Source organism: Antechinus flavipes, chromosome 3 (genome assembly GCF_016432865.1).
Source record: "Antechinus flavipes isolate AdamAnt ecotype Samford, QLD, Australia chromosome 3, AdamAnt_v2, whole genome shotgun sequence".
NCBI classification, from domain to species: domain Eukaryota; kingdom Metazoa; phylum Chordata; class Mammalia; order Dasyuromorphia; family Dasyuridae; genus Antechinus; species Antechinus flavipes.
In genome coordinates this window covers 83,056,714-83,076,844 of record NC_067400.1, presented here as the reverse complement: position 1 = coordinate 83,076,844, position 20,131 = coordinate 83,056,714, and the positions used below count along the sequence as shown (strand labels likewise).

The following is a 20,131-nucleotide window of genomic DNA, read 5'->3' as shown; positions in this document are numbered from 1 at the left end:
TCCTTACCTTCCTCAAGACTCACGTAGGTACTACCTCCCTGATCTTCCCAGTTATTAGAACTCTCTCCTTTCTAAGTCACTTTGTCTTTATTTACATGTGTACATGCTGTATTCCTTTCTATCTTCAATTCCTAAATGTATTTATCCATGAAGGTAAACCAGTTTTTTCTCTTGGCTTTGCATTTCCAGCAGACTAGCACAGATCTATGTGTATCAGGGGCTTAATCAATCTCTCAAGTTGAATTGAACTGAACCTCTTCAAATTTAGCCAAGACAGTCCTTAGACAATAGACATTCTTCCATTTGCTGTCTGACATTACTCAAAAAATTTCCAGATTTTGATGAAATCTATAAGAGTATGACCTCTGCTGGCACATTCCATATTCATTTCTATGCCCCCAATGAAGCATCAGAATAGGACTTCCATGAAGATCTCTTCCAACATGTAAAAAAGAAAAGAAAGAATTCTATTTTTTCTGTCTAGAGAATTTCCTGTAAGATTGAGCTGCTATCAGACATTTATATTTTACCAACATCAGCAATTTTTCCCCATCAACATCTCTCTCTTTTATTTTCCCTTCTACTAAATTTTGGTCATATAAAAAATCCATTTTATTCCTATAACAAGCAAAAAACACAAAAAAATACTTATTTGTATCTAAAATTCAGGATTACTTAATATAAGCAATTTTTGGAATATGACTATGTAGTAATGTTTTAAATACATGTGAATGCTAGATCTATATAGATATCTAGATATAGATGTAAATATAGATATAGATACATACAAATATAGATATATGTGGATTGGGTGGGTGGGGTAGGACTGTATAACAAATATTAGTTCTAGAAGCAAATGGCCATGGTTCAAATCTCTTTTCTGATGTTTACTATCTGTGTTACCTAGGACAGGTACTTAAATTGGGTTTCAGCTTCTTCATCTGCTAAATATAGAGGATGAATTATACAGTCTTTAATATCCCTTTAATTCTACGTCTAGAATCCTATATTATATATATATATATTTTTTTTAAAAGAGAGATACATCTGAAATTTCTGATTTTTTTTTCTCTCTGATTTTCACTGAAGGAAATACTGATTCAGAAACGAGTCTTCAATCAAATATCTGTGAAAACTTATCATTGACCCCAGAGCCAGCAGAGAAGGTATGGTTATTGATCCCAATTTTCAAACTTAATATTCATAAAGCTCCAGGCAGGAAAGAATAATGGTATACCCATAAGTACTAAGATGTGTTATTAGCTTAACAGCTAGAGACAGGAGAAGTATGAGATTGTGGATTTTAGTCCCATCTCTTTCACTAATTGGGTGATTTTAGGGGATTCTCATCATTTCTCCAGCCTTTGGTGTACTCACTTATAAAGTGAGGGGGTAGTGTGAGCTACAGCAGGGCTTCTTTTCTGTATCATAGGGCCCTTTGGAAATCTGGTGAAGTTTATGGATTCCTGCTCAGAATAATGTTTTTAAATGCATAAAATAAAAATATAAAATTAACATAGAAATCAATCATGTTGAGATACAATCATCAGGTTTTTTTCAAATCAAGTTCATGAACCCTTAGTTAAAAATCCTTGAAGATAATAATTAAGATCCCTTCTAGATTCAGTAATTTTAGTTTTTTTCCAGTGCATAAATAAGCCATATAGACAGTTTCCTATCTGCCAAATGCAAGCAAGGTAAGTGAATAAGGACAGATAGAAAGGCAATTTCCATTAAAATACTTACCCACTCTAAAGTAAGACTTACTGGTCTTTTATAAACTAATTGGTCAGTGTACTTAGATAGGAAACAAAGAAATAAAATGGAAAATGAAGGGAAAATCTACAAAAGATGACCATGAGGAAAACAAAGAAGAGTTTGTCTGAAAATTAATTTCTATGCAAGGATATATCTGGGTGTTTTAAATTTTTAATGCTTTATGATTGTTATGGTTTTAACTTTTAATATTGTAGTTACTTCCCAATAAAATAATAATAATAACAATAATAGTATTTATTTGGGACTTTAAGGTTTACCACACTTTATTATCTCATTTGATCCTCACAATTCTGAAGGGATAGGTGCTATTACTATCCCCATTTCACAGATAAGGAAATTGAGTCTGAGGGAAGTAATCCAAGTCTTACATGACTAAGTGTATAAGGTTATTGAACTCGAAGTCTCCCTGATTCCAAGTCAAGAGTTCTATCCACTATGCTACTTTTCCTTATAACAAAGAAATGCAGATATGCAAAATAAATAGACATATTGACCATGTTTAGTAATGTATACTTCATTCTGTACATATAGTCTACTACCAACCTATCGAGAGGAAAAAAATATTATATCTTATCAGTCAGAATGATAATAAAGTATAAAACTTGCAAGAATTGGAGTCAGTGGACCCGAGTTCAAATCCTAGTTATTCTATTTACTCTCTGTGTAATGGGGGTAGGCAACCGAATCTCTGTGTTGGTTTCCCTACTGGCATAGACTAGATGATCTTTAAGATTCCTAAATTTATAATTCTATAACCCTCTAGACTAAGATTTGTCATTGTGTAGATCTGAATTCTGAGACTCTTAGTATTGTTGTTGTTTTTTACATTATCATGGTCACTATGTATATTATTCTCTTGATGTTATGTACCTAATTCTGCATCGTTCAAGTAAGTCTTCCCAAATTTTTCTGAATTCTCCATATTCATAATTTCTTTTTGTGTAATATTCTATCACATTCACATTACACAATTTGTTCAGCCTGCTTTGATGTTCATTCTTTGTTTTTTTTTTCTGATTGATGATATGTACCTACTTTGTTTTGTTGTTTTTTTTTAATTTTGTTTTACTAACTCACAAAAGACTGCTAAGCATATTTTTGGCATAGAGAAGATCTTTCCCTCTGTATTTGCCCTGCTTGGAACATATGCCCAGCAATGGCATCACTTCATCTAAGAGTAGGAACAGTGAAGTCACTTTTCTTGCATAGTTCCAAACTGTTTTTCAGAATGGCTAAACTCATTTACTGTTCTACGAAGAATGTGAATGTCCTTTTCCATAGCTCTAGAGCTCTGTATTTACCAATTTTCATAAACTTGTTCTATCCCTGGAAGGTATATGGTTCTGATTATATTTAATTGTTCCCAATAGAACAAATCAGAGGAATTTCTAAAGCTGAGAAACCTGGAAAAGGAACAAAATACAAAGTTGACATTCAGTTCCCCCGATTTAGTTTTGTTTGTTGCCACTATAGATTGCATGCCTTCTTAGTTCTCCCCATCCTCTCTCCAATTTTCTTGTCTCTTTCATTTTCCCCTTCTATTTCTGGAAAGTTTATTGTTGTTGCCGTTGTTGTTGTTGTTACTGTTGTTTTTTTTAAAGAAAAGACTTTTGTGACTGCTTTAAGATTAAGAAAAGATATTGGCTATCACTTCAACTGTGACTTGGTCTGCAGGTGCTAGGGAAACTGCTGCTGGAATAAGACAAAGCAAAGTAGAAATTTTCAGATAAGAAAAGGAATTATCATAGGAACAATATTTTCATCTTTTAAAAATGCCTACCTTGAAGTTGTCCTTTATAAGTGAATATCTAGAGACTCTTTGAAGGAGACTTTGTGACAAAGGGAAATATAAAATTAATACTTTTTTTTTGGTTATCAGAATCCAAATGCCTTATAGCACCTCAGAGACTATATCTAAAACCATTCTAAATTCACCATAGACACATGAATAACAAAAAAGCCACATATGCTTCAAGAGAGCTAATAACAAACCAAATAACACAATGTGACACTATAATAAGAGTATTATATTTAATCATTTAAATATAATAGGACATAGAGACAGCCTGTTTCTTGAAGCTAGGAAGACAGAATTCAAATCTTGAATCTGACAAATACTATCTGTACAACCACAGGGAGGTCACTTAACCCCTAAGTTTGGGGGGAAAGGGGAGGGGTGGGATGAAGGATGGGAACAAGCAATTACTAAATACTGTGCTAAGTGCTCTACAAATTCTATCTCATTTGATCCTCACAATAACCCTGGGAGATAAATATTATTAGTGAGGAAACTGAAGCAGAGGTTAAAGGGCCACACAGCTAGTAAGTATCTGGGTCTGTACTTGAACTCATATCTTCCTGATATCAGGCTCAGTGCTCTATCCACTATACCACCCAGCTGTCCAAGCAACTCCCTAAGATTATAAATTACAACAGAGTTGCCAACCTGAATTTTTGGAGAGATTTTTGCAAGCCAGTAGTTCCTTCAAACGATTAATTCATACATTGAGAAACATTTCAGCTAGCATAGCAACATATTGTAAGTCCATAGAGAGTTGAAAACATATTCTTGATTTATATTTCCCCCATTAAAAAACTGGATAACTGTTGAAGAATAATCAAAGAATAATTAGAAAACCTGGGTTCAAGGTGATCTCTGATCAGTTCCATCCATGAGACCAAGAGCACTTCTCTTAATCTCTCATTGCTACAAATATCTCTAAAACTACAAATGGCAGTAGTGGAGAAAATTTCCACACTAGGAGTTCCCTTCATGGATGACCCCCCCCAAAAAAAAAAATTCCTAGTAACTCTATAGTAATATCAATCTGAAATTGGAAGGAAATAAAAAAGAGTGAGAAATATACAAAATGAATGCACCCTTACTTTCAAAAGAATCCTGGAGGCCACTTTTGCATTGTAAGATGGGGAGGAGGGGAGTATTAATAGGATTATTCTCTGGAAAAAGACTAAATTAGAATTCTCTTCAATGTATAAGATTTGTTGAGCATCTATTGTATACAAGGAAAAATAGAAAAAGCAAGAGCCTCCTCTAAGACAGGAACAAGATTAAAAACAAGCAACTATGGCAGAAGCAGCAAGCCAAATTTGTAAGGTCACTGTGTTATATTAATCCTCAGAGGGAGTTTGCTTATCCAAGTCTCATAGAATGCCAGTCTGGAGTTTCTCCTGGTGTCCCTGCAATGACCCAGTGAGTAATCACAAGAGTATAGATCTGAAGCTGGAAAATGATGCACTTCTAGGTCTATGCTGTAGGTCAGAAGCCATTAAATCCAATTCACCCCTTTTTACAGATGAATAAACTGAGGTCCAAATACTTTGTCTAAAGTATCACATGTCATAAACGGCAGAATCAGGTGCTCAAATTTCAGATGCAACACGCTTTTCTTTTATACTTTTGGTGCTCAGTCTCCCACCATCTTGGCAGTGCCATATTCAATTCTGATTCTGAGACAGAAAACCTCTGTCACTAATCAATGACCTTGGGCAAATTATTTGTGCCTCACTTACCTTATCTAAAAAGTGAGAGAGCTAAACAATATTCCTTTTAAGGTCTCTTCCCATCCTAAATCTGTGATCATATGCTCTTGCCCATCCACCACAGAGATAATTTTTTTTCAAAATTTTGAATTTTCTCTTTACCTGCTAAAATCCACGTAGAAAGTCCATGAATATGACTTGATTCTTGATGCAGTATAGCCTATATCTTGAAAGATCTCACAGGCATTTTAAAATATTTACTAAGGGAATCCCTTTTAGAGAAAGACCTCCATAAAGATTGCCATTTCCTCATGAGTGTTGATAAATGAATTATCAGAGAGTGTTCTTCCTAACATGGGCCCAGCCCACCCCTGGCATAATTTAACCCTAGTTAAATTTCATTGGATTTAGAACTGGAAGAGATCTTAGAGATCATATAGTCTAATTCCCTCATTTTTTTTAATGAGGAAGCTGAGACCAGAAACATTAACAACATCACCCGGAAAAGTAAAGGGCAGTGCCAAAATTTGTACCCATATTTTGACTAAAAATCCAGTTATGCTTTCCACTCCACCATGATATAGTCTCAGACATCTATTTTAACTACTTTCTTATCCTTACTTGATGTAAATGGCTAATTTAATGTTTACCATTTAAAGCATCTGGGATCAATTTGGGGGCCAGGCTTCATGCTTAGCAGACTTTAGTTTACAGTACCCTGATATGCCATTGGCAGATATTCAGGGAGATGCCTCCAGTCTCTGGTGAATCTCACTGACATGTCCATCTTTTTATTCAGGCAGCAGCTACCATGCCAAATCGATCTTCATCAGCATCAATAGTTTTTTTGTTATTGTTATTATTGTTTTTCTTCTTTCCCTTCTATCACATTTTCCTTTATTTAAAAGCCGGCACTATTACGATTTAGCTATGAAAAATAAATTTACTTTTTAATTTACCCGTGGAGAACAGTGGGGGAGGAGAGCGGGAGAAAGGGGGGGGGGGGGAGAGTATTTCCAGCCACCCTTTATTGAGAGGCAACAGAACTTGGATTTCAGAAAGCTCCCTGAGGTCAAGATAAGACAGGGTCATTGACTTTCTGGGAATATGACCCGTTTCAAGATGCTGCACTAGGATGCCCTCTGCTGGTTGCTAAAAGGAAAGAGACATTTGGAGTATTTTTAACAAGTACTTTTAAACCTTCAAAGATCGCCAGAAAGCGCTGGACCCTGATGTCCATCCAGCACGTAAAAAGGTGGCGAATTGTCAGGATGGCGATCGTGGAAGCTATTCCTGCGCCAAAAGAGATCTGAATTCTAAATCAAATGCAAAAGTAGCGGTGAAATTAGCAACTGAAATCATCAACAGCCCAGGAGATGCTGTGGATGGAGGTGGGGGACCGAGGGGCTAGGAGGGACAGGGGGGGAGTGAAACTACAAGGGGAAATGTGGAGATGAAAAGAGCAAAAAAAAGACAAGCAGACATGTTTCAACTCCAAGCTCCCATTTCCTCTTTCAAATGAACTGATTCCCTACTGTGTTCAGTATCAAGTATTTATGAAGGCATTTTTTGCATATTAATAACTGCACATGGAACATTCCAAGTTCTGAAGTCCTAAAGGTATGTTGGCTTTTTGGGTGGAGGAGGGGGAGAAGGAGGAGGGAGTCTTTTCAAGCCATCCAAATGTCTCCAAAGGTTTTGGATTCTCCCTCAGATTCGCTTCCCTTGGGCCCCTCTAAAAGCTTAAATTTCATTTGGAAGAGAACAGAAATTCTGTGATTCTTATGCCCCTTCTGACTTCGTAGGATGTCAGAGGGGAAAGTGACCTTAGAAAGTCTTCAGTTCAAGCCTCTTTGGGGTTTTTTTTGGGGGGAGGATGAGGAAACTGAGACTCAAGCAGGTGAAATCCCTTGCCCTCAGCTGAAGATCAGGAATTTAAAATAGCTCAAAAAGTGTAAGGAGGTAATAGGAGCCTATAAGGTAAAAAGTGACCAGTCCAGCAGAACAGTCTTTACAGTGGATCGAGTCATTGGTGCAGATGCATAGCACCACAGATTTAGAGCTGAAGGCAACCACAAAGGTTCTCCCTGCATCCCCATAATATTCACCATTATCCAGGCTTTCTGGGATTCTTGAGCAAGATAACCAGATAATTTCCTTTTAAGGAATTATTCCTTATTTTCAACTTTTTAATCTTACTTTTTGCAGAGGGCTTCAGGAAAAAGCAATTAATCTTCTTATAAGTGTAAGTAGAAGATCTAAAGTATCACAGCCTCTTCCCAGATCTAGCCCCAGACCGAAAAATTCCTGGGGCCAAATGATTATGGGGCTGTCAGAGAAGGCACTGAAGAGGTGCAGAGCTCTCTTGAGATGGTGTCGGGAAGGAATGCCACAGAAAAGAGCCAAGTTTTAATGGGGTTTCCCCCCAGTGCATTCCTCTTCTAGCATCTCCCTTAGAAAAGAGAGGGAAGGATTTCACCCATTTTTTATATCATTGCTTTTAACTTCTCCCCACTACTCCAAAGTTTTCCTTTACTTTTTCTATTTCAAGGTAAGGATAACCAAACAACCCTTCTGGAAAATTTATCACCAATCCTTTTTAGAACTTTTGCAGTGTCTTATGATGTCCCACTGGAACTATGTATTTGTTTTTTTCCCATTTTATAAAATTGATTGATCTAATGTTGTGACATATTTATAACTTCAAGAATCGAATGACATCCAAAGCAATCCCAATAGACTTTGGACAGAAAAATGCCATCTGTATACAGAAAAAAAAAGCTATGGATACTGAATGTAAATCAACATATGCTATGCTCACTTTTTTTTTCTTTCCCATGTTTTTTTTCTTTTGTTCTGATTTTTCTCTCCCAACATGATTCATAAAGCAATGTGCATTAAAAAAATAATTTTTAAGAGAAATAAAACAATAGAATGACAAAATGAATACATGTTTGAGGACTATGGTACAAGGAGAACCGGAGAGATTTAGAACTACCAAGCCTCTTAAAAGGAATACTGAAGTGAGACATTGAATTCAATGGAATTTCAGAGCTAGAGAAAACCTTTTTCAATTCAATCCCTTTCTTTTTCAGTGAGGAAACTGAAGCATAGGGAGATAAAGGTTTGTTCAAGTTCACACAGCTAGTTCATGGAAAAATTGGGATTTAAATTCCTTCTCCAGTGCTGTTTCCACTATGCCAGACTGAAATATTAATATTGTACTGGAGGGTGCTAAGCAATAGGACAACCAATTTAAAGGATTCAGATTGAGGTGATGGGTGGGGGACAGCTAGTTGGCAGAGTGAATCAAGCACCTGAGTCAGGAGGACCTGAATTCAAATGTGGCCTCAAACATTTATAAGCTGTGTAACTGTTGGCAAGTCACTTAACCTAGACTGTCTAAAAAAAAAAATTTTTAAGGGTATATGTTTAACTTACAAAAATAAAACAGCAGATTTGAATCCTACCTTTTAATAATTGAGCAAATTGTTTAATCTCTCTGACACTTAATTTTTCATCTATAAAATGGGGATAAAATAGAGTAGCCATGATACCTACATCAACAAGACCTAGGCTGAAGTCCTTCTTTGCCCCACACAGACTAATTCACCAATTCTTTGTGACCCCATTTGGGGTTTTCTTGGCATATAAGATACTGCAATGGTTTTCCATTTTCTTCTCCAGCTCATTTTACAGATGAGGCAAACTGAGGCAAACAGGGTTAAATGACTTGCCCAAGATCATGCAACTGGGAAGTGTCTGAGACTTGGTTTGAACTCAGAGTTCCTGACTCTGAGCCCTGACTCTATCCACTTTGCCACTTAGCTGCCCTAGCTTTATTAAGCTCCTGATTGGAACATGGATATAGAACTCTAGGCTTAGAGATAGGAAAATGTAAATTCAAATCTATTATTAAACACTTAAATAGCTGTATGGACCTGGGCACTTACTCCTACATGTCTTACTTTCCTGAATTGTAAAATGGAAATGTCAATAATAACAGCTTCTACTCAGGGTTATTGGGAGGATCAAATGAAATATTTATAAAGCATATAGTAGGCATCCAGAAAATGCTCATTTCCTTCCTTTTTCTTTTTATTTTCTAGTTTAACTTTTATTCTGCAGATGAAGAAATTATGGCCTAGAAATCTTAAATGACTTGTAAAGATCACATAGTGAATAAGTGAGAGTGACAGGATTTCAGTTTAGGTGCTCTGATTCTATACTCTGGAGTCCTTTGAACCCCACTCACAACCCTTAAGAATTTACAAGTTTTTTATTTATTCTTAAAAACACATTGTTTTATGAATTATATTGGGAGAGAAAAATCACAGCAAATCCCTTCCTTTTTCTATTATGTGCCAGACTAGGACTCTGGGTTTATGTTGGCTAGGCTCTGAAAGAACAAAGATAGAAATTAAAATGCCTCAAGTGGCGTATTTTATTTAAACTTTTCTTGACTTCTCCAAATAACTCATTTCACAATTCTTATCATCCATGAGTTTTCTATCATTTTAGGAATAAATTTATATTTACCATTTCTTAAAAAATAAAAAGTTTAGCACCTGTGTGATTCAGATATAACTTGCATTTTATTCAAACTTTTCTTGACTTCCCTGAATCACTCATTTCATAACACTATCAATGAATTTTCTTGATCTTTTTGGAAATAAGTTTATATTTGCCACTTCTTAAAAAATAAGAAGCTTAGCATCTGTGTGATTCAGTAATATGTCTTTATATTTATCCTATATTTACTTCTTTCAAATTTGAAGAGAGCCCTCTAATTCTAATGTCTTAGTTTGGGGTTAAAAAGTCTGTATTTCATCCCCTGTGTTCCATATACTGCTCTCTAATCCCCTCTCAGCCTTCATTTTTCCAGAACAAAGGAGTCCTAAACATTTTCATCTCTACTCATTGGCTGTGCCCCAATCTCTCAACTTTCTCAAGCATTTTAAGTACTTTGGTCTCAAACCTGCAATATCTTTAAGATCAGTAGAGAAATATACAGTATTCTAAATAAGGATAATTTTAGTTTTGTACAAGGCCCAAACTTAATATTTTGCTTCTGGTACTTTTCCTGGATGATATCAGGTATTCCGCTGAACTTTTCTATTCTGCCTTCAGAATACAAACTAATATTAACACTAATATTAATATTTAATTTATCAATTAAATAGACTTCTGTGGACTAGTCTGGAAAGTTAACTGCTAATTTTTTTTAATCAGTTTCTATGGGAAAGCACCCTAGAATTCCAAACTGATTTACAAATATTTTTCAGTAAGAAGAGTTGACTTAGCTGTATTTGTATGATCTGGACACTTGCAGCACCTGAAAGCAATATAACAACAACAACAATAATAGTAGTAATAATAAACCTTACACCTTTACAATGCTTTAAGGTTTACAAAATACTTTACCAACAATATCTCATTTTATCCTCATTACAATCAAACCCCACAATAAAGGGCCAACTCTGGAGGCATAGTAAAGTTGTCTAGCCTCTACTCTGTGTCTTTCCTTTTTCCCTGTTTCCCACTCCATTCAATGAATGGACCATATTATTCCACAGAGAAATGCAAATCTCTAGCCTAAAGCAAAACTAGTCCATTTGGATGAAGCTGTTCCACTTCTTCCCTAGGGGAGAGAGAGATGATGATTCAGGCTTTCTTTGAGTTCCTTCAAAGCCAGAGTCAACAAAGATACTGTTATGTCAACAAAGGTATATCAACAAAGTGTTCAATTAATCAGACTGGAAGAGGACAAGACTTCCTTAAGAACCGGGCTCTGTTGCTTCCTAAGGGAGGCATTCCTGATGTCCCCTTACTGCTTTCTCCCTCCTCAAATTAAATTGTATTGACACACTGTGCTCTTGTTGCAGCCCCCAATAGAATATAAGTTGCCTGGAGGGAATGATTATTTTTTCCTTTAAAAAAAAAATTAGCCTCTCACCTAAGTTCAGTGCATTGCACATAATAGGTGCTTAATACATGCTTATTGACATAATGGAATTATCGTATGTATACTAATTAAAATTTTAAAATAAGATCTGCTTTCTATTTAAGGACAAAGAAGATAAAGATTCTCATTCATCAAAAAACCGTTATCTTCATTTTAGAGATAGGGAGATGAAGTCATTGGATTTTATCTCCTGGAAATCCCAACAGATCCTTAAGGTGCCAGGGGAGATGCAAAATCTTCATTTGAAGATTTAAAAAAAAAAATGAGAGTTCCTGCCCGTATTTATTTAACCACTAGACTTTCACTTTGTCAAATAGGTGGACAGATGGTGGCAGGAAGGGAGAGGAAGTTTATAAGGCAACCAACAAACTCATGAAATCTCTTTTGTAGTTTATAAAGGTTTCTTGTTGTCAACCTAGCACCACTACTACTATCACCACCTCCATGACTACTACCACCATCTCTTTCTCTTCCTTCTCTTTTTACTCTTCCTTCTCCTCTTCTTCTTCCTTTTTTTTATTCTCCTTTTCCTCCTTCTCCTCCCCTTCTTCCTCTTCCTTCTTTCCTCCTTCTTCTTATCTCTTTCTCTGTTCCTCCTTTTTCTCTTCTTCGTCCTCCTTTTTCACTTCAAACTTTGATCAATATGACCAGTTGGAGCTTCTTCAAAAATCATTGTTTGCTTTGTCTACTAATTTCTAGGAAAACCAGGGCCCAGCCAATAAATAGCCTACAAAGAATATAGCAAGTATAAGATTTCCTTGTCTAGGTCCCCTTGGGAACTATCACTGTATTAAATGATACCAAATGATACTGAGGTTTTTAGGTGGAAGACAAGGTGAAAGGATAGCAGGGCAAACAAGGGTGAACCTTCCTGATTTTATTGAGGTGACAGCTATCCTATTGGTTAAATAGTTCCAAGCCTACCTATGACTTAGATCCAATGACAGAGGAATACAGCAATACAAGCCTGTGACTTATGAGAAATCAGAGAGCTATATTGACTTGCCAGTCTATGTAGTGCTGTATTAGTAATAATTTATTAAGTACCTACTATATGTCTATGTAGGGATGTCTGAATCCACTATCAAAGATATTTGAAAGATCATGGCAAATTAATTTGAGACTGAAGAAGGGTAAATGTCCTAGTTTTTAAAAAAGGTAAAAGAAGAGTTTCCAAGCTTATAACCCAATCACTTCAATTCCTAGGGAAATTATAGCATAAATCATTAAAGAGAGAGTTGATGAATTACAGAATGAGAAGCAGTGATTAAAGAGAGTTAAAAAGGGCTTCATCAAGAAGTCATATCAGGTTAATTTCATTTCCTCTTCTCACAGGATAAATTAAATGAGGAGAATGCTATGGCTGTAATTCATCTAAACTTTAGAAAAGTTTTTGATTAAGTATCTCATAATGTAGAGAAGATGGGGAGATATATATTAGACAATCACACATAGTTGTATTCAGGACTAGTTGGATGGCTGGAGTCAATGAATTAAGAGTTTAATGTCTATATGGCAGGAAGTTTCCAGTGAAGTATCCTTAGGAAGAATCTGTATATGTTCAGGAAGCATAGTATGAAAGTATAGATGATAGACAGAAGGTAAGTCTCTGAGGCTGGGTTTGAACTCAACTTTTCCTGACTCCAGATTAGGTGTTCTATCCTCTGTACCACCTGGCTTCTGGAGAAATTAAAGATATGGAGGTTTTAATGAGTCAGTAATATGGTATGAAACCCCCCAAAAAGTAGAAAGGGCTTAAGACAAGGATACATATCTGGCCACTGGACTCAGGTGACTCTGGAGGGGAAAGTGAGGCAGGTGACCTTGCCTAGCCCTCCATCACCTAAATCCAGTTTGATTGCAAGTCGTGGTATCTGAGATTAGTCTTCTTCAAGAATGAAGGACAAATAACAAAGTGATGGTTGTTATTGCTTAATTATATTGATTCTTCTTGACCCCATTTGGGGTTTTCTTAGCAGAGCCATTTCCTTCTCCAGCTTATTTAGCTGGAAACTGAGGCAAATGGGGATAAGTGGCTTGCCCAGGATCACACTCCTAGAAAGGTCTGAGAACCAGATCTGAAGTGAAGAAGATCCTGGCTCCAGATCTGTGCCACCTAGCTGCCCTTCTAAATAGGTAGCTATTGTAATAGTCAGGTAAGATAAAAGGGAAAGCTGTTGTGAAGGTAGAATTGATAAGATTTGGTAACTGCTTGACTGTGTGAGATGAATAAAAAGAGTCTGAGAATGTCACTCTCTTGGATAACTAAAAAGAGAGTCATGTTCTCAGAGAAATAGAGAAGTTCTGAAGAAGGGATTTGAGGGAAAACATACTAAGACAGGTAATGCAGATTACATCCCATCCATACCTAGCCCATCCTGTGTGACTTCTCATCCAAAATGAAAAGGTAAGCTGGGATCCTTACTCCCCAGTCATTCCCATGTTTATCCCTTACCCCACAACTTCAATCTGCAGACAGGGATGGGGGGCAATTTTTTTCCAGTGTCACCTGTAAATTTGCTTTGTGGGTCAGGATTATGTGATAACTATTCTAAAGGAATCATCTCAAAAGGGGAAGAAATTGGAAGCTTCCAAAGCCAAAGGGCTGGAAAGGAAGAGTCTTGGGATTTCATGGGAGAAGAGTTGAATTATCTGGTTGAATTATAGATAGGTCCCACCAGTGGCTATCTTTGGGTGGGTTGAATGTCACTATCTCTCCATCCTTCAATTGGTTATCACATATCACTTCCAGTAATCCTGTGGTCCCTGGGAGTGATGAGACAATCCCTTCTCCCCGAGTAAGGAGCCAGTGCCCCCACTTTGGAGATCCCTGCATTGTGTTACAACTGCCTCTTTGATTTGGAAGATCCTATCCCAAAGTGACAAACTAACTTGGATTTTTCTAGCCCCCATGCTGATTTCGTAGCACTACAAAAGAGAAAAAAGCTGAAGCTTCACTTTGTAGCTGCTTGGTAGGCGACCCTGACTCTCTTGTTCATTTTAACTTGTTCGTGAGTTGGGAAATCCCTTGTGTGCAAAGGAGTTTGATGTGGCAGCAATGATTCAAAACACTTGCTGGACAGTGTGAGTCTTGGCAAGGAATCTCCTGCTTTCCTCCCTTGAGGTATTTTAGAGATAATAAAGAAGGACTTCTCAGCCTGGGGATACCCAGACTAATGTACACCATGTACATCAAATGTACCCATAAAGCTTCAGAAGTTTCTCAGCTTAGAATCAGAGAGAGCTGAGTGGAAGGCATTCAGACACAAACTGTTAACTTCTTTAATTAGGTGATAAGAACCCCTCTACTGCCATAGGCATGAAGGTGGGGAACCCCAATTAGGAGTCCCAAGAAAGCCAAAATGGGCAGATGTAGACTTTAGTTACTTGTGTTTAGAACCTCACTTTCTTCTTGAGGTTAAGAAGATCCAAGATTTGTTTTCTAGATCCAGATCTAATATAGAGTTTTCAAATTTGGGGGGTCTCAGGACATTTTTACAACTCTTAAAAAGTTATTGGGCTCTCTCCAAAAAGATTTTTATGTTGATTATTATCTATCAATATATACCATATTGGAGAGCAAAATAGCACAGTGGATGAAGCTCTAAGCCCAGTCAGAAAGATTTGAATTCCAATTTGACCTTGTATATTTCCTAACTATGTGTGACCCTAAACAAATCACATAAAAAGGCCAAGGTCTCCCACTGCATCTGAGGCCATCTCCAATCATGCTGATCTATATCTTGCCACTGGACCAGATGGCTCTGAGAGAGTGAGTCTGATGGCTTGCATAGCTCTCCCTCACTTAAATTCAATTAACTTGTAAGTCATGGTATCACCTTCCTGATATCATGAACAAGTCACAAGCCTGTATAAAACTGGAGAAGGAAATGGCAGACCCCCTGGTCAGTTAGTTCACAGAATCACAAAGAAGCAGACACAACTGAACAACTGAACAACACATACCATATAAGAAATTAAAATATTTTAGTATTATTATTATTAAAATAGCTTCAACTTCACTGACCCTTGAAAGAATCTCAGGAACATTCAAAAGTCCTCAGACAACACTTTGAAAATTGCTGAACTTAGTAAAAAGAAAGTAGACAGGGAGAGTAAAAATTGGGAAGGTTTCCCAGGACATACTTCCTCATCTTACCTCCAAAAATATCTGATGTAGTAGAGCAGGGAGGTAATTAGTTAAGTAAAAATTAGAAAGGAAGAGATAAGGACAGGATTTATTTAATTTAACAGGATATCTCTAAAAGTTTATATAGCCTTTATACTAGCTTTTAACTAAATTGGGTTGTTTAAAGCAAGATAAAACTCAAGGTACCTTCTAACTCTAAATTGCATTATCTATAATTTTCCCTGGCATGTGGGTCCTCATACACCATATTAGAATATAACATTAGTCCTTCTTTTAATTAGGAAAAATCTCCTTTTAAATGTCAGCAATATCTTTCCAAGTGCTCTTTTAATATATTTTGACAAGTCTGCTCATGGATCTTCATGGGGTTATGATTTTTATTCCATTGAAGAAATAGATTTATATGTGTTTTTAAAGGAGAAACATAGGGGAAAGGAGAGAGGGAGAAAAATATGATACACAAAGTTTTGCAAGTGTGAATGTTAAAAACTACCTTTGCATATATTTTGAATAAATAAAGGAAAGAAATATAAAGAAACAAGTTTATATATAGACAAACATACACATATTGAAAATAACAACTTTCAGGTTACTGTTAAATACTACCATTTCTATAATCCTTTGTAACTTGACAAAACATATCAATCAACTTAGCTTTGATACCATTCTCAGGTTTTTAATTAATCAGAGTTATGGACAACGCTCAGACACCTTTGTTTGAGATTAAAAAAAAAATCATGACATTTCATCTTTATTGCTGTTAGTCCTTCATTCTCAAAGAAGACCATGACATCAGGAAGGTGATACCATGACTTACAGGTTAATTGGATTTAAGTGAGGGAGGCTATTTGTCACTTGTGTCACTCTTTCCTCCAGAGCCTTCTGGGTCCAGGACAAGATATAGATAATGGAATGGCCCCAGATGCAATGGGAGATGTTAACCTTTTTAAACAAAGGTCTCACTTTGACTCAGGCAATGCCCACTCAGTAATTAAGATTAGATGTGAAAGCAAGTTTCTTTGGATTGGTTATGGGACATGGTAATGTTCTATGAAGTTTGTACAATATCAGTAAGTTAGTTTGGAATCAAGCAATTGAACATCTGGTGGATTTATGTTGGAAACCTCCAGGCAAACCACCTAAGAAGGAATAGCTTTGGAGAAGGGGTGAGCAAGAAGATCCTTGGCTTCAGCCTTGGATCCTTTTTTCCTTTACAAGAAAAGAATCTTGTGAATTTTGAGGGATAAAAAAACTTTGATCTCATCAGCATCTTAGTCCTAGTAATATCACTGGAATAGCTGATAAATTAATTGGGAACCAAAGAGAGAGTAGACTCATTGAGGAAAAGTAGCTAAAAGACTGTAAGAGGAGCCTAGCAGAGAAGATACAATAAGATTGATGGATGAATAGAGAATTCATGAATAATTTTAAGTAAAGAACTTCTAACAACCAGAAACTATGAGTTCCTCACTAAGTTTGAGCCCACTTTTCCCAGTCTCTACATTTATTTGTGAAATGTCAGATATGAAAATTATTTTATACCAACCACACCATAATAGTAAATATCCATTTTAGAATTTTTAATAAAAGTACATAATATGCTGGATAGTGCACGGAGACTTAAGTTTAGAAATATGACATTCGATCTTACCTGAAATACTCACGATCTGTGTTATCATGTACAAACCATTTAACTTCTCAAAGCCTTGGTTTCTCCTTATCTAAAATAGGAATAATAAAACTTATACTAACTACCTCACACAATCCTTCTAAGGAAAGTACTTTGCTAATCTTAAAGTATTATAGAAATGTAAAGTGTTATTATGCCACTTAAAAATTAACATTATGACATTCTTTCCAATTTTCTTTCATTTTTGTTGTTTTTTTCCTTATTGTTTTAATTTTCTAGTTATATATATACATTAACTTTCTGAATACACATTTCTTTATAAATCATGTCAGGGGAGAGAAATCAGAACAAAAGAGAAAACCATGGAAGAGAAAAAAAACAAAAAAAAAGTGTAATAGCATGTTCTGATTTGCATTCATTCTCCATAGTTCTTTTTCTGGATGCAGATGGTATTTTCTATTCAAAGTTTATTAAAATTGCCTTGGTTTTGTCTTTCTTTTTTTTTACAGTGTCTCTAAAGGTTTATATTTTTCTCCTGTCTCTAAATCCCATTGTTGCATCCTTCCATTCCATATACTTATACACCTTTAATCATCATCTACCTTTTAGGGTACTTGAACAGCATTTTCTTCATCAGTTGTAAATATTACATTGATTATACAGATTCTATATGAAAAATTATGATCTACATATATTTTTGGACCATACTTATGAGTTCATAATTGTAGAGAACTGCCAATAAGGAAACTCATACCAAAATTTGTAATCTTATAGGAGTTGACTGGGATATTGAAAGGTTAAATGACTTGTCCAAAATTATATAGCCAGAATGTGTCCAAATCTGAACTATTTGCTGATTCCAAGGCTGCTTCTATTCTCTATTCTCTATTATGACATTCTGCATCTCATCCCCATCTTTAGAAATAATATTTAATGTCTTGAAAAGCATCTGTCATCTTTTTAAAGAAGTTGCAGCATTTGGGGCAGAAGGTAGTGCCATAGTACACAGAAGACTAGACTTGAGGTCAGGAAGACTCATCTTCCTGAGTTCAAATCTCACCTCAGACACTTACTAGCTGTATGACGTGAGACAGGCCACATCATCCTGTTTACCTCAATTTCCTCATCTGTAAAATAAGCTGAAGAAGGAAATGGCAGATCACTGCAGTATCTGTGCCAAGAAAATCCCAAATGGGGTCAGTAAGACATGGAGACAATTGAAATGACTCAATAAGAAGCATTTGAATAATCAACAGAATAGTTCATGGGATTAAATATTAAAGAGAACTACTAGATGGTTAGAGATTTTTATTCATGAAAAGATTATGAATATAATAATCCAAGGGAGGTCTTGCCATATTCTCCGCAGCCCCTACTGTTCCAGCCCAGAAAAAGGACAAATGAGTTCTAGTCATGGGAACTATGACATTACTTTCTCACCCTCCAGCCTTTACTACTCTTGCCTTCAAAAGAAGTGGAAAATTTTCTCTCCATTCCGAATATTTGCCTTAAAACATTCTATCTTGTGATTCACACATGATTTTTGGCAGGGTAGAAAATGAGAATCCTTTGTCTAATTACAGTTTGGACCTGCTCTTCATTTGATCTGGAACAGAGGAGGCAGTCATCTCAAAATGAGAACCTAACCCAATACATGGAGATGACAAGAAATTGGATACAAATCTGTCCCCAAAACTTTCCATCTCTAGCCACATTTCAAAACAAATGGGTGTGGACATTCATTGAAAGGATGGTGGCTTGTGGAGCCTAACAATTGCTAATTCATCACTAATTCTTAAAAACAACACACACAAAAAGAGTGGGTTGAAGAAGGAAGGGGAAAGAGAATTTATGACTGGATGGGGAGACATCTTAAAGATAGTCTCTTAGAAAGTACAGGAATGACCAAATACACACCCATTGTGATCTCATAGCATATGAATGTTTGTGGCCCTTGCAATGACCTGCAAAGTTGACAAATTGGCCAAGAAAATCAACTTTTCTCTCTTGAGCAGTGCTTCGGGTAAGACTGGTCTTTGGTTATTAATATAAGCTTCCCATAAATCTCTGCTTTTTCTCTATTCTCCCTCCCCAGCCAAGCCCACCTGAGGCTGACCGTTCTGTTTAGCCTTTACCTCTGGGATACAATTATTATCACACATGTGGTAACCTGAAGGCAGTATGATAAAGTGGATGGAGAAAGGATTTGCAGTCAGAATGTGGATTCAAATCCCAACTGGCAAGTCACTTAAAGTCCCTGGGTCTCAGTTTTCTCTTCTATAAAATGAGATTAGATAAGGTGATCTCTAATGACCTTTCCAACTATATAAGCCTGTGAAAAGTGATGCCATTTTTACATTGGTGGAAATGGGAAGTAGCATAGCCCTAAAGGGGAGATATAATCTGTCTTCAAATATGATTCAATTCATAACTTGAGGTGAGTCTCGGAGGGCTACTTTGACCTAAAATAGGAATAACACTCCTAAGTTGCCTTGAATAAGAATATAATACCAATATCATTATAACTGGTATTTAAATAACACTTAACCTACATAATTTCTTCTGATTCTCATAACCCTATGAATTAGGTAGATAAAGAGTATCACCAATTTACAGATGAAGGATTAAGGATCAAAAAAAAAAAAAAAAAAAAAAAAAAACTCAGTTTGTCCCTGCTCATTCAGCTGTAAACAGAGATTTTAGAAGCCAGAGCTTTTCCTAAGCTAAATTCATGCTCTTTCCACTATACAGCCACATGCCATATTTTATGGACTAAATAAGAAAACAACTAGAGATGGTTAAGTACAAAATGGTATGTAGACCTTGACGATTTACGATGGACCTTCATGGGGCTCCCCTATCCTATCCCTCCTTGACAAGCTAATTTTTTAATGTTTTATTTAAATGTTTTATTGATGACGTTTGTTTTTACAGGATAGTCATATCTAGTTATATTCCCTCCCCCGACACAATGAGCAGTAACTCATTGTAACTTTTATAATAGACCACTATGCAAAATTATGCAATACAGCAACTCTTTCTGGCACTTTGCACCCAATAATTCCCAATGCCTTTAAGGGTGGTGTTCTTCATTATCTGTTCTCAA

General features: G+C 36.1%; 1 protein-coding gene across 1 annotated transcript in view; it reads left to right on the top strand.

The window, feature by feature from the left end:
- Positions 1-20,131, top strand: part of KIAA2012 (KIAA2012 ortholog) — a 160,144-nt gene that overhangs the window by 81,541 nt on the left and 58,472 nt on the right. Inside the window, 1 exon segment of the mRNA XM_051990518.1 lies at positions 1,090-1,166. Within this exon segment, the coding sequence (XP_051846478.1) occupies positions 1,090-1,166 (77 nt within the window).